This window comes from Tamandua tetradactyla, chromosome 17 (assembly GCF_023851605.1).
Source record: "Tamandua tetradactyla isolate mTamTet1 chromosome 17, mTamTet1.pri, whole genome shotgun sequence".
NCBI classification, from domain to species: Eukaryota; Metazoa; Chordata; class Mammalia; order Pilosa; family Myrmecophagidae; genus Tamandua; species Tamandua tetradactyla.
The window spans coordinates 42,493,638-42,520,175 of NC_135343.1; the positions used below are offsets into that span (position 1 = coordinate 42,493,638).

Here is a 26,538-nt window from a genome sequence, read left to right on the forward strand (position 1 = left end):
CAGAAGAAAGAGAATTAGCACCCTGAATAAGAAAAAGAAACAGAGGCATTATTTATGCAGAGACAAACACAAGCCTTTGTAAACATATCTATAACAGACTGCAGGTAGAATGACTACTTTAAAGAAAAAATGGTAAACTTGTTCATCTTGAGTTCTGCTCTCAATCATTTATTCTGATTGTGAAACATCCAAATCTGATTGCCGAACATCAGCCTGTGATACAACTGATTCTGCAAACTAATCTAGTATCCATGCTGCAAAGGCAAGCAAAATGCAAACTCAATTTCAGTGAGTCATTTAAAGATGGGAAGCGGGAGAGACAAATTTTTCATTTACTGTTGTGCCTCTCTGTGAGTTTGCAGGATGGTAACAAGTCACCGTCATCAGTTTGCTGAGAGCCCTGATAACAGGAGCAGAGTATCAGCTTCATAATTTGCTCAGTTTATTGCCAGTGAATTGGACCTTTTTTTAAAAAAAAAAATACTTTGTTCTACTACAATATGATAAGTAAATTAAACAGAAGCAGGCTTTACTCACTGGATGCCTTTCCCTGCCATGCAAGAAGGTCTGAATGCCCCAGTCAAGTACGTCCTACCATCCCTCTAGAAAGTTAAAGATTGATGGGCCATGGAAAACACCTCCACATTTTACAAATAAGGAAGCTGAGACTTCCCAGGGGAAATGACTACCAGTCCCAAGGCTAGTTAGAAGAACAGCCTGACAGGGGCCTCCCTCTCTAGCTGTTGTTCCCAAGAGTATTGGTCCTCTTATTGTCGTTGCAGGAAAGCAGCACTCCAGGTCAGCATGAATGATGGCCTCTCTTTCATCTCCAGCTCTGTCATCATCACCACCACACACTGTGTAAGTCATAAACTTTCCCTTTACCAAAGGCTTCATTATTGTCATTGTCAAGATTTTTTAAGCACCTGTCTTCTCCTCCAAGTATGTCCCTGGAAAACATTCCAGTTTGGTGTTCTATTTGCTGAGCTTTTATCCTGGTGCTCCTAGGCCAGCAACGGGCTTGATCAACAGCATGCTGTACCAGCCAGAGCAGATCAGAAATGCCTTTGATGGGACCAGCTACCCCATTTTTGTTACCGAGGGTGAGACCTCATGCATTGACACATCCAGATGGTTAGATGGAGCCAGTTTCTATGCACAGAAAGGGTAGACGCTTAGTTGGAGTGGGTTAAGAGAGAATGGAAAGAAACGAATTGGACAGCATCTATTTGAAGGCAATTTTTCCAGAAGTTTTTGAGTAAAGAGAAGCAGGAAAATGGGCAGTGGCTAGAGGAAGATGTGGAGTCTAAACAAGGTCTTTTATTTAAGTTGGAGAAATTGCAGCTTATTTGTTTGATTATGAAGAGTATCCAATAGAAAATGGAAAACTGATGAAGCAGGAAGTAATGGGGAGAATGGGTCCATTGCCATATGGATTATGATGCAAAAGTAGGGTGTGCTGCTTCTCTATTAGCTCCTCAGATGTCCCTTCTCTGGATCCTTCATTTCAAGTAGTTTTCAATTCTGGCTGCACCGAAAATTACCAGCAGAGCTTTTAAAATATATTGGTACCCTGGCCTCCTGTCAAACCAATTGAACCAAATCTCTGGAATGGGGCCCTTATTTTCTTGGTTTCAAGACCTCCCTGCAAGGTTCTCATGAGCTGCCAGGGCTAAGAACCTCTGCAGCCTATGTAGCTGCTCCCACCCGTTTTGGTCTTTCAGAGCCCAGCCAATGAGAAGACAGCCAGGGCTTGGTGTGATACAGACCACAGCTCCTCACCTAGACATTTCTAGAATAATTTGCCTGAATATCCATTTTCTGTAAGCTCATGCGCTTTTTCCATGAGATCATTCTAGAGAATAATGTGTTTGACTTGATGGTTAGCTTAGGCAGATACTCCGGCCACTTCCTGGCCAGCCTTTGGAAGACATGTTGGCAGACTTCCTCAGTAACTGGGGTTGTGTCCTTAACAGCACCACAGATGGACAAGAGGTGGCAGCCAGACCTTGAAGCCTGATAAGATAAAAAATAACGAGGCACTGAAGCATGATAAAACAGGTTCAGATCACGTGATGAACAATAAACCCCCCTCCCAACCCCCTCTTCCCCCCACTTTTCATCCTATTTTAGGAGTAAACCAGTTTCCTAAAAATTAGGGAAAGCCAGTTCAGTGGGTACAGATGATGTAAAGGCTTGACTTGAACAAAGCAGGAGACTAGGATTGTCCCAGAAAAGTGTCACACTGTGAAATGTTTTGTCCCAAGCTTCTACTTGGTCCTCACATCTAGAGACATGAGTAGGATATCACCAAATTTTAAAATGGATGCAGAAAAACAGTGAAATTCCTTCAAATGTTCCCTGCCTGGTGCTTTTGGAAGTTGACTCTTTTGTAACCTGCCAACCTGCAGGAAATGATTAAAATACCCCAAATTTAATAACTCCATTTCAGATTCCTCCCAGCCTTTGAGTGAGCCAACCATTTGGCCCTGTATTTCTCATTATGTCTGACCATACCACAGAGAAACAGACGCTGCCCTCAAGGGTGCAAGGGCAGGGGAAGTGGAAAGGGGAAATGTCTCAGGCCTAAACGTGCAGTATGGCAAGTACAGGACTACAAATATAAATCCTGGACCTCTAAGAACGCCCAGGAAAGACCACTGCATCTTCCGGACTCACTCCAGCCCCTTTTACTTTTATCTTCCTCATCTGAGTGAATGTCACTGACTTTTCTGTTCTTTTGACCCTGGCTCAACACTAGCTCATAACGTCTTCTGCATTGTTCCCCTTTTCACATGAGGATACCACATACCTACAGCAAAATTATGGCCACCTTGCAATGTGGGATCCAGGCCCATTCATTCATTTATTTAACAAATATTCATCGATCATGCACAATATGTCAGGCACTGTCCTGGGTGCTTGAAGAACCCCACCGACAAAATCCCTGTCTGGTATGTTTGTACTGGGGATTGTGAGGAGGGGGTATAGCAAGGATTGGGGATATGCTCAATAAAGAATAAACATAATAAATACATTATGTACTATAATAAAAAGTAATGATGCCATAGAAAAATGGAGCAGAGTCAGATAGTTAGCAAATATTTGTGTGAGCAAGTTCCAATTTTAAAGAGTAATTGATACAGGGAGGGAAGTGACATTGGAGTAGAGACTTGGCAAGTGAGGAAGTGAAACATGTGGCTAATGGGGGAAGGACATTCTAAACAGAGAGACTCCTCATGCTAAGACCCCATGGCCAGAGTCACCTGAGGTGTTCAAGGGAGGCCAGCAAGGCCGAGGTGCACGGGAAGAGTGAGGGAGGGGAGGAGCCAGTTATCGGAGGATGAGAGGGGTAGGGTCTTGTAAGGACTTTGGCCTTTGTGCAGAAGAGTGACCTGAGTTGACTACATTAGAAGGCATGATAGAGCTGCTGGAGCAGCCCACGGAACGAGAAAGATGAGAGTAGCCAGACCAGTTATAGGAGGGTTATGGCAATATTTCAAGCCAAAGCGCATAGTGGCTTGCAGGAGAAAGCAATGGAGATGGGGAGAAGTGGACCAAGTTGGGTATATGCTGAAGGCAGAGCAAACAGATTTCCTGAAGCAATGGATATGGAGCTTGAGAGGAGAGAAATCAAGGATGACCCCCGGGTTTTTTACCTAAGTAACTGATGGGATGAAGGTGCTGTGGGCTGACAGGAGGCAAATTATAGACAGAGGAGATTTGGGGAATGTGGGGAGAAATCAGGAGATCAGTTTTGCTATTTACTCATTATAAGACCTTGACCAAGTCTTTTAGCCCCTTTGTGTCTCAGTTTCCTAATCAGTAAAGTTAGGGTAATAATAGTTTTCATCTCTTAGTATATGACCATTAAATGAAATATGTGCAGAGTGCTTAACAGAGGACTGGCAATTAGTAAGTGTTCAGTAAATGTTAACTGTTATTATAGTGGAAGCTTAGTCAAAATTCTTGAACTGAATGGAGACTCTTCCCAGAGAGCTGTTGTCTCTTTTCAGAGTCTTTTTAACAAAGATCCCTTTTAAGATGAGATGTATGCCTAGGACCTCATAGCCCAGGTGATTGACAGGGGCTGAGAAGGTAGCAAAATCACCCAGGAAAATGTTCCCATATTCAAATATAAAACTCCAATCCCCAACCAGGGCCTATGCAGAAACTCAAGTTAAAGATCAAAACACCCCTGGGTAGAATAGAGATGAAGGTGGAATGTGTGGTTATCCAGGACATGAAGTAAGGTCTTAGACATTTGTTTAATGAGCAGCTGCTCTGGCAGGCAAGGTTTTCAGATAAAAAATGATCCCTTGGGTCTGAATAAAGGGTAATTCTCATCAGTGCCAGTCAAAGCCTGCCCAGGCCTTCTCCTAGAACCAAAATAAATTTAAAAGATGTAGTTGAGACTTTACTTTTCTCGCTTTATTTGGTGTCCATTTGGACAACTGTGTCATAACTTTTCAACATCTTCAATGAATAGCTGTTGCCCCTGCCAGGAGCAGAAATGCCATGAAGTTTTACCGGAAAGAGATTTTTCGGTCCAAGAGCTTATACAAAGGATAAACTTTGTTGAGCTCCATGACTATAGAAAATGGTGAAATAGCCAAAGTCCTGTCTCACTGGCATACTTAAATGCCTCCCATTTCTGTAGCCATAATTAGCCTCCCTTTTCTTCCCCAATCTCTAGCAACAGATTGAGGAAATCACCAATAGGAGCTGCTTTAAGGGAAATGTTGAAGTTTGATTTCTGAGAACAAAGCAAGCGAATTTAGGTACCTTAAAGAAATTTTCATGAAAAATGGACTTCTTTTGGATAAACATCTTAAAATTCGATAGTTTCCCACTCAAAGTGTACAAAAATCAAACAATCATTCAACAAATATTTATTGTGTCTACCCTGGTCCCCATGCTCTGTTTACATTTTACAAAGTCACAGTCTTTAAGGAGCGTATAATCCAGTTGGAGAAATGAGTCCAAAAAAGCATACGCAGAGTATATAATAAAGAGCAAGATGGTGTGCACCAAGTATAAATGCTATAGGATATCAGAGAGGGGAAATGTGAATGACGCCTTCAAGAGTCAGGAGAATTTCACATAAGAGATAAAACCCTAATGGTGATTTGAAAAATAGCCAAAGAACAGGAAGAGACCATGTCCTGAAGAGAAACCAGCCTGAGCCAGGACTAGACATGTCTGTGAGCATGCCTCACTGTTCATTCCCTGGGTTTTTATATCAAATCCACTATATATTCCATCTTCTGTTTAGCTATTTTCTGCTTCTACCTTAATTATTTCCTTCCTTTTAATTAACCATGTCTTCTTTTACTCTTTTTTTTTTTACCCCCTAGCTTCTTGAGTTGGAAGTTTATATCATACATTTTCATTCTTTTGTACTATTTTAGGCTCTGAATTTTCCTAGAGTATAGCTTTGCCCGCATCATATGCATTTACATATGTAAGATATTTATTATAATTAATTTCTAAGTACTCTATAATGAGAGTTTAGCTTTGTATTTTAATGATTGCTTTTGTACCATGAATTCTTTATTCCTCTCTCACACTTCGGAGAAATGTGTCTTCAGGTATTTTTTCAAAAGGATACATGGGTGATATATTTTCTGAGTCCTTACCTATTTACAAATGTCTTTCCACCTCCTGCTCCTCCATGAATCTTTCATGACTCCTCTGGGCTTCCCTCATCTTTCCCCAGTCTGAAATCCTATTACTAAGCATTAAGTTCTTCAGCGTAAGTGACTATGCCTCAAAGTTCTATAGGCATCGCTTAGCCTCTTCTGGCATTTATTGTTGTGACAGTGAATTTATAGAGTTGACTGATTTGTAGGTAACTTTTTGGGAGGCCAGAAGAATTTCTCTTTTTTCCAGAATGTCTAAACGTTGGTCTCTTTTCACTAAATATTTTAGGAGCGTAGTAAACTCTTCAATCTGAATACTTAAGTCTTCCACTCAAGAAATTTCTTCCTCATATATCTTTGATTCTTTTCTGTGACCCTTTCTTGGTCTCTCCTTCAGAAAGACCAATTACAGTTTCCCATATATTCATTTTCCATGCGGTGTCTCCCATATCTACCATTTCCTCACGCATGGTTTAAATTTCTTCTTTTTTTAATCTTCATTCTTGTAGCAATAGAGAGTAGAGTCAATAGTCCAGGCTTTGGAGTCAGATGACCTTTGGTTCAATCTTAGAAAATTTAACAGGCAAAGCCCTACAGTGCTTCTCTTTTTTGCGTTTCCTTCCATTTTGGATTCATGTTGATTTAGGGCTGTTCCTCAAGTTGACAGCTACTCTCCTAAGATTTACACTCTATTCCCTGACTGCCCTTATGGAATAATGAGGTTCAGCCAGTACGTCTCCCTGTTAACTATCAGGACTTGATTTGTATTTGTTGCCAAGTTAGAGAATCACAATCTTGAAGAAAGAAAAGAGACCAAAGGTTAGACGTAAGGTTCTGAAATCAACATTAAATAAATGGGGAAGCCCCAAATATATGTGAAAAACAAACAGTAACAAGTTAATAAATTTGAGAGGATTCATGCCAAGTCATTGTTCAGAGAAATCCTTTCTGAATGAAAAATAAAAATGCAATGAACTCATTCCTAAGGCATCAAAGCAAAACAACTGCTTTATAGCTGTAACATAATGGAGGAAATAAGATCATAAGAAATCAAGTAAAAAATCCTGACTTCAAATTCTAGTTCCTGAACTTTCTAGGGTGATCTTGGACAAGTTAACCTGAGTCTCTCTCAGAATCTGCCTTGTACGGTTGCTGCAAAGATTAAAGGTAATGTATAGAAGATGCTCGAGAGACCTGTATATATGTATAGAGGTCAAGAATAGCACCTGCTTGTTGGTTTATTGACCTCATTCTCTTTCCATGTCAAATGGAAGTCTAATGCCCTGATTCATTAAAAGATTTGCTATTCCTGCTCAGTGGCTTATAAAGAGGCAGGGTTTTTTTCTGAATAAGAGGCATGATCCTTTTTGGTCTGTGATAAGGCTGGATTCTAGAAACAGGCTGGAAAAAAACTTTGAAGAGGTTGCTGGCATGATAACTAGGGAAAACAACACTAATAAATTGAACCTGACGATAAGTCAAATGGAGTTTGGCTGCAGTCTTGTTCTTCATTACTTTTGAAAAAAAGTTTTCTTAGTAAATGAACCAAGTAAATAGTATCATAAGGGGAATATTTAGACTACTTTGAAGCAAGCGCTAAGCTAAGTATTTATTAAAATTGGAGCATTTTTGCACCAATAGGATCATATCCTATTATTAATAAAAATATCCTATCCTACCCAGCATATTTGCAGGCACTCTGCGAGAGCAGGTGTCATTTCATGCAGGTGAAAGGACTGGGTCCTCCAGTGTCCCCTGCAGGTGTCATGACTCACTGTGGTTTTGGAGCATGGTTTGAATGCTATGCAATGGGGATTGACTTGGTGCCAATTATTTCCCAAGGATTTTTTTTAACCTATTCTGTCCTTCAGATTTTCACGAATTCAGACTATTCTTTTCGTGAACTAGTAGCATTTTTTTCTAGATGTATTTGTTTTTCCAAGTGTGTATGTGTGTGTGTGTGTGTGTGTGTGTGTGTGTGTGAGAGATACAGAAAGAAAGGTGGTAGTAGTTAAGAGGGAGCGTTGCTCCTGGGACCTACCTCTTAGCAGTGTCACTCTTAACTGGGGGTTATTTTGCCCCCAAGTGACATTTGGCAATGTCTGGAGACATTTTTTATTGTCACCACTAGGAGGTACTACTGGCATCTAGTGAGACGAGGCCAGGGATGCTGCTAAATGCCCTACAATGCACAGGACAATAAGGAATTATCTGGTCCAAAATGAGAGTAGTACCAAGGTTGAGAAATCCTAAAGAATGAGAATTTCTTGAGGGAAGATCCAAGGATTCTGCAGTTTATAAGCTCACTAGGTAAGCATACAGGACTCTTTTCATTATACTTACCTAGCACCACTCTGTCCTCCAGAGTCACTAAAATCTACTTAAGGAAAATGGTTTATTTTCTTGTTTCACTCTCAATCCTACTTGTTTAAGAATCCCAAGATTTTAAAATCAGAACCTGCTGTAAACAGTCCTTCTTCTGGGCCCCTCTTTCTGGTATAAAGGCAGGAATTTGCCTAGAAGAATATTAACCCAATATGATCAATCTAGGGCCTTCCTCCCCTTTTTTTCCCTCCTCCCTTTTTTGGTGCCAGTTAAAGACTGCAAAATTTCCTCCCCAAATTCCCCTTTTCCATGTTCCATTTCCACAGCCAAGGCTGGCCAAGCCTCAGGCTTCTTTCTCATTGTTTCAGGAAGAGGCATCCCAGTTAGCACCTCTGTTGTTTTTAACACTTCACAGCTTTTGATGTCTCAAAGAAGAGAGGCCTCTGACAGCCATACAGAGGTAGATTATAACTTTGGAAACAACTGGACACTCAGAGTAAAGAAATCACAAATGTTCAAAGGAACAATTGTCTCTCAGGCACAGCGTAGCCCACATGCTTCTTGAGAATCATCAAAGCCTGTCTTCTTCCCCATTGCAGCCCGACACCTGGCACAATGCCTGTTTGCAGCAGTTTCTTAAGAAGTATTTGGTGAATGAATGAATGAATGAATGGTTGGCTGGATTCAGTCAAGGATCACACTGAGACCACATTAGCACCCACTGGTAGGAGGAAGAGAGCCCGGTCAGATAGGATTAAAACAGGGGCCACTGAGCTAGTTGGAGAGTAAGCCTCCAAAGAGGGTGGCCAGCAATCCAGTATGCACAGCCAAAGAACTTGGGGAGCTTGGCATGATTTCCGAGGGACACATCTGCCCAGTGAGAACCTGCAACCTCTTCAGAACAGCACCAGCTCCACTAGGAGCAGACCCTTGCCACAGGTGCAGACCTGGAGGAGGGGTCTAGATATAGTCCACACTATTTGTGTGACCTGAATCTCATTCAGGGCGTGGCCCTTGGTCCGTGGAGGCCTGCAGCACCAGGCTGGAAGCCTGGCAGAACCTCAGAGACTGGTGGACTCACAGTCAGCAGGGGAAGCTACGGCATTGGCATGGCATGGCTTAGGCTTACTCTGGAATGCCAGAAACTTAGGCAATAGCAGCTGAATTGGATGCTGCCAGCCAAGGCTGAGGGTGCAAAGACTGCCTTGGTCCAGGCTGCCTCCAAAGGTGGTACTGGAGCCCACAGATGGAAGTAGAGTAGCTGCAGCTAGGAGAGACCCCAGAGAGGCAAGAGCATCTCCCAGTACCATCTGCAGAGTCCAGTCCGAGGGAACTTCCCATGGTCCTCAATTGGTAAATCAGTTCAATTCTGTTACTCTTGGTTTAAAGTAACCTAGGAAAATACAAATTCAGCCTGGTTTTGTAGTTAATAGCTATCTAGGTAAACACACAGCTGGCATGGCTGTCCTTGCCAACATTTCTTGAATTTCACCAGCCTGGGAGGGATTGAGTCCAGCAGCCTGTGCTGAGTGGCAATCTTGCCTTCCAACATCATAAAAATTATTGTGCGCTCTTCAGAAAAAGTAGAAGTCAGAGAAGAATTTTTAATCCTATTCCTTTTCCAAAGTCAGCAAAGCAGTCCATCAATCAAAATAGGTACCTGTCCTTGATAGAGACAACTCATACCAGTAGCTAAAAGCATCAGGTCGTCTTCATCGTGAAAAGATATGCAAGGAGAAAGTTGCTGGTGGTGACAAATGGGCCAAAGATAATGTCAGTACTGTGAGCAAAATATTAGGGATACAAACGATAGCCAGTTCTTACCCTCCAGAATCCTACAATATAGTGGCCAAGACAGGATATACATCCCTAGAAGAAGTATTTTATAGTCTGGTGTACAAAGGGAAAATGCCACCAGGTAACCAGAAATTCCCCATCTATTCCAAAGATTTATGAACCTCCACACAGATCTTTGGTTAAATAAATTGAAACACAACTTTTCCAGTTTGAGGCATGTCCATTTAATGGGCCTCAAGGGTTATTTCCCAGTTACCCAAGGCTTTACCCGCTTCCTGCAAAGGGGGGCTGGGCAAATCATTTAGAGATTCAGGCACAATACATGGAAAGCTAATGATTGTGCCCAGGCCAGAAAACTCTAGCCCATAAATGTCTTTTCCTCAACAAGACCCTCCCCAAATTGTTGCTCAAATCTAGGAAACAACCCCTGGGGAAGAAGGGTGTATTCCAAACCATCAGTAGAGGATGACAGGAACCCCCCAAAGCTCTTTACCTTGACAACGTTACTCCACTACCCATTCTACTCTCCCCCACACCTACCCTCTCTTTACTCATTAAGCCACAGTTGCTTCACCAAGGCCTGGAAGAGTAAGGGAAGACTGAATTGGAGGGAGGATATGAACCTGACCATGAAAAGCGTTTGAGTGACAGAATATAGAGTTTGGGCAATGGGAAGCCATTCAAGGAAAGCACAAAGCAACATTTTAGGAAAATTAATCTAGCATTTGAATATTCCAAATATATAACCAAAACAAAATAACATTAATTTGGATACCACTGATGTATAAATTCAGTCATTTGGAAAGGGACTAGGCTGTAATTTACTTTCCCATTATTTAGAGTGAAGGAACTTTTTATATCAAGAGTAGCCAATCCATAGCCCTGGGGCTACAAGTGAATCACCAGAACTTCATTCTCAGCCCTTGAAAAAGGGTGGCCATTTATGGACTTTATTATTACTGTAATTAAAGTAATCATATATCCTTTGAAAGGTGTGACTTAGCAAAACACAAAGGAAAGACTTAGTGGGAGAGGTAAAGCAGGAATAGGCACAGGCTTTGAGGTCCGACTTTAGGCTGAAATAATACATTAGGATAACTGGCACAGGGCGTGGCACACAGTATACAGGGCCTGGCACACAGTATATACCCAGTGTTCATTTCCTTGCCCCAATGTTATAGGTTCTATAAGAATCAACCCTGTATTTGGAGTTTCCAGAACAACTGAGTTCTGGTTGAATTAACAGAAATACTGTATCCAAGACTAAGAAGATGATGGGACCTGTTCACTTGGGTGAAGGTTAAATCTCCAACCAAGTGTTGTGTCAGTGCCAAGAATACTTCAGGGGAGAGCCTAGATAAACTGAACATGTGGGAAATACTACCAAATATGATATACTATCCAGAATAATCATAGAATTGGGGCTCTTTAGCCTGGAGACATGAAGAGAGACCTGATGGCCATATGGACCCAAGGGGCAGAATAGGTTGAGAGAGACAGTTCCTGGCTTAGTCTTAAAAAGGCCTTTCGAATTGGCTGTATGAAGTGGGAATGAGCTCCCTGTTGTGATTGTATGCAAACACAGACAACATGACAACTTGGCAGAATTAGCAAATACCATTCATGCATCAGATAGGCAGTTGGACGAGAAAAACTTTCAGACTCCTTCCCACGCTGGGAGTCTGTAACTCTAGTCCTAAAAGTATGTTACTGAAGGAGTAAGGTAAACCTTATCAGTCCTACACAATATGACAAATGAGTTTGTTTTTTGCATTTTGAAAATAAATATGGAGACCTTTGTTGATGACTCTGGAGACAGTTCCAGTTTCACATTAGCCACCCTCTGCCTAACACAAGTGAGATTGTATTTCAACAGGGAAAGCATTTAAAGCCCCTTCTGAGAACAGTTGTTTTCAAGTAAACAACTCAAAACATTCTCTCTTTTTTTGCCTAAGCAGGCACCAGGAATTGAACCTGGGTTTCCGGCATGGCAGGCAAGAATTCTGCCACTGAGCCACCATTGCACCAGCAAAATAAATTGGGAAGAAACACTCTATACAATATTTTTTTTTATTTTTTAATTTTTTTATTTTTTGCATGGGCAGTCTCTGGGAATTGAACCTGGGTCTCCAGTATGGCACGTCCTCTTTTTTTATTTATGAGCAATTGCTATGCTAGTCACAATTACTGTCAACTTATTAGCCAGTCTCAATAGAGTCATACATAGCTCAAGGTATTTTCTGCAATGTCCTATTAATTTTTTATTATTATTTTAACAAGATGACCTGCAGTTTCACTGTAGTGTCATTAGAAAAGGCAAAAGACCACAGGAATATCAGAATACAGAAATTAGATCTCAAATTTTGTTTATGAACTGAAATAAAAGTAGTTTGCCAACATCTCTATTTTGATAACCCCTGTATGTGTAAAAATATCTTTTCAAATATGTTGTGGCAGATTTGTGCTGATTTGTTTTTCTTGGATGTTTGAGCAATTGACTTTCAATATTTTTGTTTAAGTATTTTAAAGAATGCTTGCCCTGAGCTTAAAATTTCCTTGTTTTGAGAAAGATTTTTCTGGATCTGTGCTTTAGGAAGCTATGAGATAAGCACATAGTAAGATGGTAGAAATAAAAATTAAATCCAAATAATCCATACCAATGTAAACCAAATGGACCAAACTCAACAGTTTAAAAGGCACGAGATGGACAGATTGTATTTTAAAATATCCAGTAAAGTATCCTTATGTTTTATTGAATGTATGTTTTTGGTAAACATTAAGACATGCATTAAATAAAATATAAGGGTGCAGAAACTTTTAAAGTAAAAGTTTGTGAAAAGTTATTTCAGGCAAATACCAAGAGAAAGCTAATGGAGCTATATGATGTTAGATAAAATTAACTTTTGGGGGGAAAAAAGCATTATTACTATAAAAAAGGACCATGTCATAGTACTATAAGGAACAGTTAACCTAGAAGATATAATAATTCTAATCTGCCCTTAATAGCATAACCTTAGCATATATAATGTAAAAATTGAGAAAATTGCAAAGAGAGGTACATCCACCATCATAAGGAGAGATGAGAGTATAACTCTTTCAGTAATTAATAGATAGAACAGACAAAAGAATTAATAAAATATAAATAATAATGCAGCTAATCATGTTCTTGTGGTCACAAAACAAGACTCCAGCACAACATTCTAAGCACAGTCTGAAAATTATTATTTAGATAGTATGGAGGATTATACAATTACGAGATTGATTTTTTTAAATACCATGTATCATCTATTCCAGTACATATTTTTTTCACATTTTAGCAGCTCTGTAATTGGGATGTTTTGGACTCAATATTGTATCATAGTTTAAGAATCAGTAATGTTATCAGAGTTTCATTGGCAGTATTTGTGCTTAATGGCCCATAATATAAGGAGGCATCTTACAATGGATGCATCTTAAATTTCAATGAAATGTTTTCCATCAGCCTATACCAAAATTAAAGATAATGAAATATATGCTGAGTAAGACTGATCATAATTTCAACTGAGAGAAAAATTTACCAAAAAAGTAACCATGTACTTTTGAAATTTCCAACAAATTTCAAAAAATTGATGTCAGACAAAAACAAAATCAATTACAAAGCAATAGCAAATCAAGTTACAAAACAGTTTTGACAATCTCATGTTTGAAATTTCCAAATGAGCCTCTAAATCGTTTATGGGCAAAGTAAAATTGTAATATAAGCTAGAAAATACTTACAACTAATGTTCAATGAAAATGCCACATAGCAAAACTTGTAGAATGCAGCTAAAGTTGTTCTCAGAGGGAAATTTATAGCCTTAAGTTTAGGAAAGAAATATATATATTAGGAAAGAAAAAAGAGTAAAAAATTAATGAACTAAGCATAGAATTCAAGAAGAATGACAGAGTAAACTTCTCCGAAAGTAGAAGGGAAAAAATAGTAAAGTTAAAAACAGAATTAAAAAACAAGATAAATGAGAGAATCAACAAAGAACACCATTAGTTTGGAGGAGACAAGGTCAAAAAGAGAAATAGACGTGTATCCAAAGAGCTGTATCACCCAGGTCAATTCTTGATGGGAGGGAGAGATGGGAGGAGAGTCTTGTCCCTGCCATCATAGACTCGGGGCAGTGTAGGAATAAGATCATTAAACAAGGGAACCAAGAAAACACACGCAAATGTGGTGTCACCCTCCCCTACTCCTAGTCTTTTTTCCTAGGGAAGACTTTGTACACACATTGAAACATCGTACAATATTTGTATTATTCTCACTTACAAAATAAAATTTGCCAAATTGCTATGAAACCCTCGATTTCTGATGCTGTTAGCCCCGAGAGAGGCCACTGATCGCTATGGTTTTGAAATTTAGTAGCCTGCTTTTTCTGGTGTCTCACTTCTTGATGTTAAAATGTGCCTTCTATTCTGGATACCCACTCCCCTTCCTAATCTGGCAGTTTAAGCTTCTGAGTGCCAATGTATCAGAAAACCAAGCTCATATTAATTATGTATGAAGTAAGAATTCCTGGACTCTATATAAGAACTTGAGAGAATGTATACACCCTAAGTATGCTTTAGTGCATGGCCCATGGGTCCATTTATGCCTCCTCCTGGGCTAATGGAGCTATTCTAGATGGTTGAGTCTTTGGGGTTGAGCATTCTGGATTAGGCAATCTGGTTGACAGAGGTACAATTGTAGGAAGAAGTGCATAATTTAAAGATGTTCAGAAAAGTAAGGGAGATGGGTAGTGCAATGGTGGCTCAGTGGCAGAGTTCTCGCCTGCCATGCTGGGGACCCAGGTTCGGTTCCTGGTGCCTGCCCATGTAAAAAAAAAAAAAAAGTAAGGGAGACACCCTAGCCTGCACTTCTCATGCTCCAGCAACTGCCTCTTTACAACAGCCCCCATTACTCAACCTCCACCCCCCAGCAGAAGACAATTACAATCTGCAGGCTTCAGGCAGCTCTTAAATTTTAACTTTACCAGTGAAGCACTGCCAACTCCCAACTTAACCCCCTAGTTCTGAAAACTAGACAATAGAATTTTACCTAACTTTTACCCCCAAACCCCCAATCTAATCCTGAAAGCTAGACAATAGAGATTTACCTAATCTTTGCTTCCAAATCCAACCTTAAGCCACCAAAACCCTATCTCCTCCCACCTTGCTGTTGCCATTTCTCTCTTGAAACACTGCCTGGGTGGTTCTTTTTCTCCCTGAAATAAAGCCTTTGCCTGAAGGAAAAAAAAATTAAGGAAAGAGAGAGAAAAGAGGAGACGAGATTAACAGTCTTAAAAAAAGACCAACAAGGAGACAGAGCCTGAGAAGGTCTCCTTTCTGTCTTTACTAAAAAATTGCCAACTCTTTGAATGGCCCATAATTGGCAAAAATCAGTGGACTGTGCTATCGCAGAATGAGAGCAAAGAGCAGCTGACCCAAACCATAGTGTCCTTGTCGGCAGTTTTCCAGTCCCATTGTGCCAAATCACAAGCTGCCCCTGGTCCTTAAGCATATCTTCTGCTCAGGATATTATTTGGTTCTAATGTGATTTAATATTGTTTGTTCTCCCCAAAAGCTGGTGATATTTTCCTTCTGTTCACTACCGAATGGTAAAGTTCCAGAAGGGTATGGAAACAACTTTCCTTTTACCAAAACAATCTTCTCCCCTATTCATTAGGGCACCAAGGAAATTCAAAGATCAGTGATTTCATTTATATCTCCTCAAAAGATGAGTCTGTGCCACAAGCAACACATAACTGGCATTCCTTTGCTATTACTGTGGTTGCTAGAGCAGATGTTAGTTTAGTCAGTGCCCAAAGCAGTGGGCTTAATGTTTTGTTTCTTTTTTTTTTTTTTTAAATTAAAAAGCACTTGAGTAAGTGGCAACTAAAATATTCCTGGGTTTCTTTTACACCACAACCCAGTATCAGGAAAACTGCTTCGTTTGCAGGCAAAATATGCAGGGTGCAGCTCGAGCAATTCTATCTAACCTGCATTACCCAAATTCATGGGCTTAGAAGAGGTATCTATAAAGCTCAAGGTTCTTGAGATTGTATATAAAAGGTATAAACTCAGACAAAACAAATATGCAAAAACAAATCTGCTTGTGATAAGTTCATCTTGGCAGCCTCAGTTGGCCCTTACGTGCTGGCTTTATTATTAGTAAGTGCCCTAGATCCCGAACAGGTAAACATATTTGATGATGATTCTGTATCTCATACATACTCACTCATAATTTTATATAAATAAAATTGTAGCCATCCATATTTCTGTGCCTTTGAACACATTTTCACTTCTCTTCCGGAGCACCCCCTTTTCTTCCCCCCACCTACTCTAACAAGATGAACAAGGCCTACCCTGTGCTGTCTCCCCCTGCGGGGATACCCCCCTCCCTCAGCAGGCCTCCTGGGCTCCCTGCACTCTGAACTCCAGCACTGTGGTGTGGAGACTTTTTAGGGTCCATCTGCACATAGTCTGTGTCCGTGCGGCCGTCCGGCAGGCCCCTGGATCAGTCGTGGCTTTCTGATTGGACTGTGATAGCATCTTCCAGGGTTGCAGGCTGACTTTTTGCATCTGTCTATGTCTCCCACTGCTGAGCATGGGTTCAAACTCATTAGAAAATGATCTTTCAGTTCTCCGATACCCTGTCTTGCAGTTTGAAGACATCGTTTTGGGGAATCCAGTCATCATGGTGAGCACCATGAAGCACCTGACTTTATGAGGCCCAAATCGTAGGCATGGCCTCTCCGTTCCAAGTTCATAATCTAAAGCAACAGCCAACAATATACAGTCGGTGATGTTCACATACTGATAATAGGCAATAATGATGCTGACCGAGAAATGAAGGATGATCCATAAGATCAATCAAGTTTATACACTAAATAAATGCTTACATTAAAGGCAAGTAGGCAGGTGCCTGTACTTAACGAAACAAAAACTGAAAACAAGAAATTAGGCTTTCTCTTCCAGCAAGCATGCGTATTACTAAGTAACCTCTGTAATCCTAACTCAGCAGCCCACTCAAGGAACAACAGCATTCTGAGTATTAATGAGCTGAAGTTTGTCTGCATTATCCCTCTTTAAACACTGGTTTTGATTAAGTGCTATTTTTTTCTGAAGAGAAAGGACAGTATGAATTACTTATCATCCTCACCATCTCGCTGCTATGTGAGAGTGACAGGAAGACCAAAGTGATGCTGGAAAACCATGGTGCAGAGAGTTCTTCCGAATTAAGGACCTCTGAGGTTGAGCTTGTGAGAACATGGCATCCTTCTTCCCTTAAATTCCGTACTAGTGGTGGCTTTCTCAGTTCTCCTGAAACTGTCCAGATTAGGCATAAAGTAATAAGATTTCTAGCAAACTAGATTTTACATATCCAGAAGATCACTGATCCTTCAGAGTATTTACCACAGAAAGCCGCATACTTCCTCCGGCAGCGCTGTCACTGTTCCAGCTGCTTTCTCCACTCCTACTCTGCACGTGGGATAACTTTGAAGGCACGAAAGTGGAATGACCTCAGTGGCGGAACATCTGCAACAGTTGATTTCAATACAACACCAAAAGTTGTGAGACCCAAGTCTGGGGAATGATGGATTATCAACCCGGAGAACCTCCTGGGTTAAAAGCAAGATCTGACTGAAAAGTTAGAAGATCATCTTTTGGTGGCCTGTAAATTGATTTTAGAAACAGTTCCGAAGGAGGTATTTCAGAATTGATGCAGACAGTGGCTGCATCATTGGAGAGAGTGGTCCAGCCTCCAAAGCCACTATTCAAAGGAAATTGATTCATTTGAATGTGGGAGTTTGCTAAAGTCACTACATGAGCAGCCTCATTACTTCATAGCCATGCTTTTTAGGAAGAGTTCCACAAGGGCTTAGGTAATTCTCACCTGATACCACCAGCCACTTGGGTTAAGGACTTTAATATCTTCAGTGTCAATCAGTTTTATTGCCATTCTAACTTGAATTACCTCTCAGATAGCAAAAAATGAATTATAGTTACACCCATTAATGTTTGACCAACTTTGATAAGGGCTATTAAATATACCATTAGAATACCTACTTGGGTTTTCTTTTTGTTGACACTGGAATGGCAATCTGAGAGCCTTTGGTTTCCCGAATATGAACCTGGGATCACCCGCTTACACCAAAGTTCCAGCCATAGTTAGCACCAGGTTGTTTACTGAAATCAGTCATTTACCTCGCCCAAGTCTGGGCACATCACCAGGCTCTTGGCTTGGGTGTGGAAGCAAGGAGAGAATGGGAAGAGAAGTCACATGATTAGACCATGTCCCTGTGCCAGGCTCTTTACATACCTTATCTCGTGCAATCATCACATCAATCCTGGGAAGGAAGAATTATCACCGTTATCATCTCAATTCCCTATATGTAAAGTAAAGGTAGGTTAAGAAAGGTTTGCTAACTTATCCAAAATCCCCATATTAATAAATAGAGGCATTAGGATTTGAATCATCTTTTCCTGGTCCCAAAGCCCCAGCTCTTTGCAGTTAGGTTGGTACAGCTATTTCTCATGATGGCGCGGTGGAAGCAGAGGTCGGCAGGAAACCTTGATTGGCTTCAGGGCCCCTTCTGCCACCCACTGGCTGCGTGGCCTTGGTCAGAATGCTTTAGCTTTCTAAATTCTCATCTTCTTCAATCCAACACACAGTCAAATAACTATTTCTTGAGTCCTACTGAGTTTGAACACTGCACTCTGTCTCAAAGATAAAAGATTAAGAAAATCAGATCTTGGTTTTCTGGTTGTTTGCAGTTCGGTGGGAGAGACACACAATGTACTTTCTATAAAATGTAGTGGATGCTAAGTAGAGGTATGTTTAAGATAAGAAGGGAGCCATTCTTAGTGTTCAGTGATGATTTTTGCTCACCTCTTTCCCCACTCAACTACAAGGTCTGTGATGACAGAGACCATGTCCATCTTTTATGGCGTTGCTCTCCAGTGCTTGCCCAGGGCCTAGTAGGTGCTCAATAAATATGGAAAGTCTGAATAAATCAGGGGTTCCTGAACTAAGATTTGAAAGGTTTAAAACAGTTATGCAAATAGAGGTAGCAAGTCTGTTTCAGAAGAGAGAAGAACATGAGAGAAGAGTGAGGCGCCAACAGAAAACTAATTGGCTTAATATTGTCAGAGCACAGAGTGTAAGGAGGGAGGTGATGGAAGAGGAGGTTGGAAAAATAAGAGAAGGCTAGTTGTGCAGAGCTTTAGATACCCTGCTAAGGACCACCCACTTTTACCAGGGGTCCATAGATGGATTCTGGGAATTTGATGGACCCCCTGAAATTATAGGTAAAAATTCGTGGACTTGTGTATAAATGTGAATGTGTGCTTTTTCTAAGGAAAGGGGTGTGTCACTTTCATCAAATTCTCAAGTGTTCAAAACTCTTGTAGGCAATGAAAAGCTATTAAAGTGCTCATAGGCAGGAATAGCTATCAGAATAACAACTTAGATGGATGCCTTTATCTGCAATGTGGAAGATGGGATGTAAGATAGTAAAATTGGTAATGGAGAAGTCAGTAAAGTGACAACTGCAACAGTCCAGGGAAGAAATAATGAGATCCACCCCTGATCAGTAGTATTTGAGCTGCAGTAGACTCAGGTAGATTCTAGAAGTCAGAGGAAGAGGATGAACTAATGGAGGGTGTGATATGGAAGAGAGAAGAGAAAGGGAAAAAGAAAGCTCTGATTGACTTCCAGGTTTCCACCTTGGAGTATCATCAAATGGGAGGAGGAGAGCAAGCAGGTCTGAAGGGGGAAACGGTGAGCTCAGTTTGAGCTGCTGTTTTTGAAGGCTCAATAGGACCTGTCAGACAGCTTGATGCTTGGGAAGAGATTTAAGTGGAGATAAAGATTTAAGCCCTCAATATCTAAATACAACCTTAAACTGTGAAAGGAAGTGAGACAGCCCTTAGAAATTGCTAGAGAGAGAGGCAGCAATGGACCAAGAATGGATCCATGAGGGATGTCAATATTTAAGGGGCTGCATATGAGGAAAAACCCAGGAGGAAGACTGACAAGGAACAGTCAAAGAGATGGGAGAGGAATAGCAGAAAACTGTCACAAATGCCAGGGGGGATAGAATTCCAATAAAATGCAGGGTGGGGTGGGCAGATAAGTTAGATAATCACTAAGGTTGCTTCCAGAAATAACAGTCAGAATATATAAGCTCTAGGAGAGAAAGAGAATTTTGATCTCTGGGCTGGCTTTTCCAGAACTTCTCAGCAGCCATAAAATGACTTAAATTTCATATTTCCAAAGAAAATTTGCCCATGCTCTGCCAGTTTTTGTCTGGGCAGAAAGGAGAGCTCAGACCAGCTGCTTGGGATGCTTCAGAGCACTTGGAATTTGGCACTTCATAAGCGCCAGACCTTGCCCTGCAAGTTGGGGGATGCAGATTGGGGAGAGGTTTGCAGCCGCAGTGGTGGCATACGATGCCCTCTAGCCTCCCTCCACGCAGCGCTGATACTCCTCTGGCCCTGCTGCTGGGCCAGGCAGTGGGTCTCCCATTTGAGCAAAACAAGTCTACATCTTCATGGTCTCTTTATCTCTGTATATTTCCCTCTAACCAGGATTGGCTCTTCGGAATTTGGAACAAGCAGGTTGTTGTGAAATTATAAGCTCTGATAGATCAGGACTGTCCCTGGTTAAAAGGTCTGTTTCCCTGGAAGGCTTTTGACAGTGCTTAAGGATATCCCTCACTCAGAGGGAAGGGAGAGGGGAGAGGTCAGGGACAGAGGGAGAGGAAGGTAGGGAGAGACCCGTGGGGAGCCACCCATGATCTGCAAACCTGCCTTGTCCTGACTCCGGGTACCCCACGGAAGGGAGAATCTGAGGAAACAGCATTGCCTGCTTTAAAGAAGCTCTACTAGATTCTTGGCTTTTTTCTTATTTTATTTTTGGTGGATTTTGGTTCATATCCCTCACTGTGGCAAAATAAACCTTATTCATTCATTCTTTCACGTTAAATCTTTGAAAGACAGTCTAAGCATGTGAAAGAATCTGAGTACCTTCAGCGGCTTCAGTAGTCAAGGGTTAGTACTCAGAATCAGCAGAACCTGGCATAGACCATAGAATTGTAGCAAACATGGCCTTCGTCACCCACCACCCATCAATGTGTTCCAGTAAGCTCTCTCTTGTAATATAATTGTCACAACTACCTGGACCCATCCTGGGTCCAGGGATGGCTGCGGTGGGAACAATAAAGCATGCCTGGAAGAGGCACGATTGAGAAATGAGACAAAGAATAGCGTTTGAAGGCCAAAACAGCATGCTTATTGCTATACAGATGAGTTGTGAGTTGTAGACGATTGCTGAGTGTGGCAGCCAAATAGGTTAGAAACTAAAGCCCAGAGTTAAATGTACCATCCTCATTGCAGCACAAGGGAAGGGAAGTCCAGGGAAGACTCAGAGCAGAGCCAGCAGCAGATTTACTGGGAAGCCGATGAAGCTTACACGTCAGGGACCTTCGGGCCCTTATAATTTTGCAATTGTACATTCTTTTTCTTAAAGACGACCTCCAAAACTGTATTGTCAGACCCCACAAAGCCTGCTTACTAGTAGCAGTGAACGTGTCCTGCTCCCTGCAGGCAGCACGCTCCTGAGAGAGATAAGGGGAGAGCAGATACAAAAGTGCTCAGTCTAATCTTCATTCGTTCCTTAGTTACTGAATGAGTAAGGGAGAAGAGAAAGGCTTGGAATTTCACAAACTGAGTGCACTCAACATGAAGGGAAACAACAGGAGTGGGCAGGAAGCATCCCCTCCTTCTCTGGGGCAGTGACCCAGGCAGAATTGCAGCACCTGCCCCTGCATTGTGGTAAATTGTTTTATACTTCCCTCTGCAGACCATAAGCACCCTGACCCTATCTAATAGATCTGTATCCCTGGGGGCTGCACAACAGACCCCTCATAAGCATTTGCTGAGTGAATAAATGAATGAACTTCCAGGGTTGCATGTACACATTATCTTTTAGTGAAACATTAGCTTCAAGACTGTGTTTATCAGAAATGCATGCCTTTTGCTTGATGGTGATGCTTTGAACTGGGCGTAAACTGTGGAGGGTCTTGAAAACCACAATGTTTTATCCCCAGCCTGTCTCAGAGCAGGAGAAAGACCCAGAAAGTTTCTCTAGGAGTTCCTTATCCCGTGTGTTTCTACACCCCAGGTCCTTGCCAGGCTGCACCTTGCCCCTTCCTGAGTCTCACCTGCTCTCCTCAGCCAGGGTGAATGGTGGCTCTTACGGGGCACGCGAGGCTTGGCTGAAAAAAAGCCCAGCATAGCTTTGCTCCAAATCCTGGAAATCTTCCAGCTTGGAAACTCTCTTCTCTCTCCTGGTGGGTCTGCTCCTTCACTCTCCCAGCTTCTTCCAGAAGGAATCAAAAAACTCCCCCTACAATTGATCAGCCTTTCTGCTTCAGTTCATCTATCTGAAGTGAAAAACAAAATCAAAGAGGGGAAAATGGTGCATAATGGGAATAAGTGTGGGCTTTACTAAGTTATAACCCAGTACTAAAAGGACGCTGCGTAATATACCTTTCAATAACCAAAACCACTTACTATTCCAAGTGCAAACAGATTTATCTTTGAAATGCTCCCCCTATTTGTTGTTGGGGAAGTGAGAGGGAGGGAGAGCTACAGCTCAGTGTTTGATTTAACAGCTTATATCAGAGTTCCCCGGCAACGTCAGCTTCCATCTTACAGCTCACTGCGTCCTCACATCAGCCCTGGGAGGCAGGCGAGACTGACCATTGCTGTTTTATGGACTCACAGAGTTGAGACTGAGAGATCAAGAAGGTTGTCCTTGACTAGCAATACGTTTGTAAAACACGTGTGGCTTTTCCCGTCCCCACTGAGAGCCCTTCCCTCCGCCACCACTCGTGTATAAGTGATGGGGGTGCACGAAGGTCCTCCCAGACCCAGCCAGGCCCGGCTGGGCTCCCTCTCCCCACCCACCATCCTCGGCTGCCTGGCCCTGCACCTGCCCCTGTGAGGCTGCGGCTCCCCAGGGGACCATCGCATTCTAGAGCCTTGACTTGCTGCCGCCCGGGGGTGTTCAGTTCCCAGGCTTCTTGGTCAAAGGCATTCCAGGGAGTGAGGGCTGCCTTTCAACAGCCTCCCGTAACCCTGGCTGAGCACTCGGAGTGGTAGTGAGCCGCCCCAGCTCTGCCGTCAGCCTGCTGTTACCCCGGGCGACAGGCACAGCCTCCCTCCTCAGTGAGTGGGGCCGGTCAGGGTTGTGGGGGGGGGGGGGTGCAGGATGGAGAATCTGATGATGCTGTGACCCCACTGTCCTCCTTCCCTGAACACGCGTGCACCTCCAGTCTGGGTGTCATTTCTGAGGGTCAGAAATGTCCAATTCCTTGAGCCCGTCTGTGAACCTCGTAGGTCCCCAGAGCTTAGATAAGAGCCCCTGGGCCAGGTGATCTCTGGCACCAAAGGGGGAGCCCCAAATGCAGATGTGTAAAGAACAACTTCAGGGGTTCATTTTCTCATTATGAATTGTTCAAGGAGAGAGAAAGAAAACAGATACACAAAAATAAGATGCCATAAACTCACGGCCAGTGAAATCACTGCCAATATTCTTGTAAAGATTCTTCCAACCCTTCTGATTTCCTCCTTCTCAAGACATACACCTGAGTCTACTTGTTATATCAGGAATGTTTTCTCCTATCATTTAAATGACATTTGAAAACATAATTAATGTCTATATAGTAATTGATAGCATGGTAGCTCTACAATGTCTTTAGTTAGTCATTCCCTAATTGTTAAACATCTAGAACATTTCCAATTATTATTAGTAGTAGTAGTAGTAGTAGTAGTAGTAGTATTCTCTGTGCGAACATACCTGGTTACTTCCTTGGGCTAAAAGTAGAGTTGCCGGCCTTACTCAGAAGGGGGCTTTTGATACTGATGTCCACTTGCCCCCTCCCAGAAAGGTGGCGCCCATTTACACTCCCACGAGCTGGGAGGGAGGGACAACAGAGGGGACTAAAACCATCTTCTCAAGAGGTTTCCTTGAACCAGCAGCCTCAGGATGCTAACACCTGTGGAATCTCTGTCTGCTAAAAGTCAACAAGCATCTCAGCCACAGCAGACAGGTCTACTTTCAGGACTGGCCTAAGCATGTTTTGAAGTGGCGAAAACTTGTCTTGTGTGTCTACCCCTCCCCCTCACCTCCGCTGAGCCACTGGGTCTGGCTGTGGTGCTGACTGTGCCCCCACCCTGGCCTCCCAGGCCCAGCGGCAGCTGCCCTGTGCTCCATTTCCTTCATCTCACCAACAGGCTTGTCCTGAGTCCAGCCCAGGTGACCCTTCAGGGACCAGCGAGCAGGGAGGGCGTCAGCAGGCAGAAATAGGGGCCCAGAGGCCAAAGAGCAGTGCAGGACATCTTGGTGTCCAGCGGCATGAGCGGCCTCCTGCTCTGCCTCTTGCAGAGTCCTTCAGAATATTACTCAAAGGGTAGAGCACAGTCTTGCCGAGAAGATGAATCCATTGTGCTTTTGCATTGGCTAAATAGAGTGTGTTTCGGGGCCACAAGCCCAAGAACGATGAGCAGCGTTTCAACCATTTGCTAAGTGTTAAATCTGTGTATCGGTGACGGGCATGCAGGGAATGGGGGCGTAGGAGGGGCAGGCGCCAAAGTGCATGCTCGTGGCACCCATGGCCCCGTGGCACTGACGGTCCTCTCTCTCGGCCCCGCAGTCCGACGGCACCATCCTGGCGATCGCCCTGCTGATTCTATTCCTGCTCCTGGCCCTGGCTCTCCTCTGGTGGTTCTGGCCTCTCTGCTGCACCGTGGTAAGTGCCCCAAGCGCTCCCTCCTCGCCTTGGGCCTCTCGTTGCACAAGGCAAAGGGCGGCATTAACAGGACCATGGTGGGGCGGGGGGTGGGCAAAAATCGATGGAGACTGAGGGCAAATCACACGTGTTCTTATACAATTTATACAAAACTGGTATGAACTATCACTGCTCAGAAGAGTCAGCACAGGGCAGGGAGAGAGGCGGCCCATAGGCGCCTGCTTAGGATAGGGCAACTGGGGTGACCCCTCGGCCGGGGCTTAGGGAGGAGCTGCAGGGCACTGCACACGATGAGTGTCATTGACATGTAAATGCGAGTACGTGTGTGTGTGCATGTGTGCGTGCACACGTGTGTGTGTGTGTCGAGGTGTCCCAGCTGATACTCTTCCGGGGCCACGCTGGTTGCTAAGCAACAAGTCTGCCCATCTAAGAGTGCCTCGAGCCTATTTCTCTTTAGCAATAGAGAGCAGCACCTACCTCTTGCATTAATTTTAGCAAACATTTATAGGACACACCCTCTGGTGTTCAGCACTGGGTTAGACACTGCAGCCGCCAAGTCAACAAGCACCCACCTCCCCTCCCACTGTTACCCGCAGTCCCCACATAGCCCTGGCCGGTGTCTTTCCAAATAGCTTAAGGCCTGGAATCACCTGCTGTATTTGCCTTGCCCATAAAGTATATGACTGGTTGTCAATTTCTGTTCCCCAGCCATTAGAATAGGAAAAGCCTAAGCAAAATAATATCCAAATAAACTGAAAACAGTAACTCTCACATCTCCACTAGGAGAGACGTTGCCGTTATGCAAAATCAGAGTATGTTTTGTAAAGTGCTGGTGGGTTCAAAGTGAACGCTGCTCCACTTCCATCGCATCGTCCGTTCCTCAGAGCGGGGCAAGTAGACAGTGAGCTTCTCCAGGACAGGGTCTCCTCATCCCATCGCTGACTTCCCAGGGTTTAACACAGAGTGCAGGGGACTCACGTATGTGTGCAGAACGAAACAGAACTGAAAGATGGAGACTCACAGAGCTCTGGACTTGAAAAGGAGGAGAAACAGCTTTGAGTGGCATTTTAAATAGGTAGAAAGTGAGTGAGGCAGGACAAGAATTCGTACGTGCACCAGGGCTTCTGAGAAGAAGCCGGCACCCCCAGCCACCTGTGGGTGTTGCGGGAAGGGGATGGGGGGTGGCAGACACGTGGGGCAATGTGGGGAGGGACCACACTGCCCTGTTTCAGGATGATTTTAAGCAGATTATTACCGCAGCTGCCCTAGAGTTAAATGTTGTTTTAAATACTTAAGGCTGAACAATCGTTTTCTTTTGAGGGTTAAAAAAAATGAGTCAGCCAGGGTGCTTTTTACATCAAAAGCAAGCACATTTTCAAGTCTAGAATTCTTTAAAAAAAAATGAAAAATAAACCTTGCCCTGGGCTCTTAAAGAAGGGTGTCAGAAGGACATGGGCAGTAGGTTGTGAACAGCAGGCAGTGTTTCCATTCGGCTAAACCCGGCCCTCGTTCACTTAGTCCCTTTGATTATTGCACACAATTACCTCTGTGTAGGGACAGCAGAGAAAAATGAAACAACCACACAGTGCTCCACCACTCAGGTATGTAGCTGTGTGGTCTTGGGCAAATTGCTTAACCTCTCTGTGCCTCGGTTTTCTCATCGTATAATGGGAACAGTAAGTGCACTGACCTCATAGGTAGATTGGGAAGATTAAAAATATATAAATACATATGTACATATATACTATATATAGTGCTTAAAATACCAACAAGCACTCAACTGATTTATTTTTTTTTAATGTCTTTCACTATAACATGAATCTGTACTCTTCTGTGTGGCATTCAATTTATATTGGTGGGGAATAGCTCCCAAAAGCCTTTGATTCTTGGAAGTGGAGTCACCTGAGGCCAAATTATTTTGCAATATTCAAAATGTTTTTCAATGAATTTAT

The 26,538-nt window shown here is 42.8% G+C and overlaps 1 protein-coding gene across 1 annotated transcript in view; it reads left to right on the forward strand.

Annotated features, from left to right (window-relative positions):
• ANTXR1 (ANTXR cell adhesion molecule 1) overlaps positions 1 to 26,538 on the forward strand; it is a 252,599-nt gene that overhangs the window by 137,689 nt on the left and 88,372 nt on the right. Inside the window, exons 12-13 of the mRNA XM_077134446.1 lie at positions 783 to 861; positions 24,491 to 24,586. Coding sequence (XP_076990561.1) covers positions 783 to 861; positions 24,491 to 24,586 — 175 coding nt within the window. The remainder of the gene's footprint in view (positions 1 to 782; positions 862 to 24,490; positions 24,587 to 26,538) is intronic.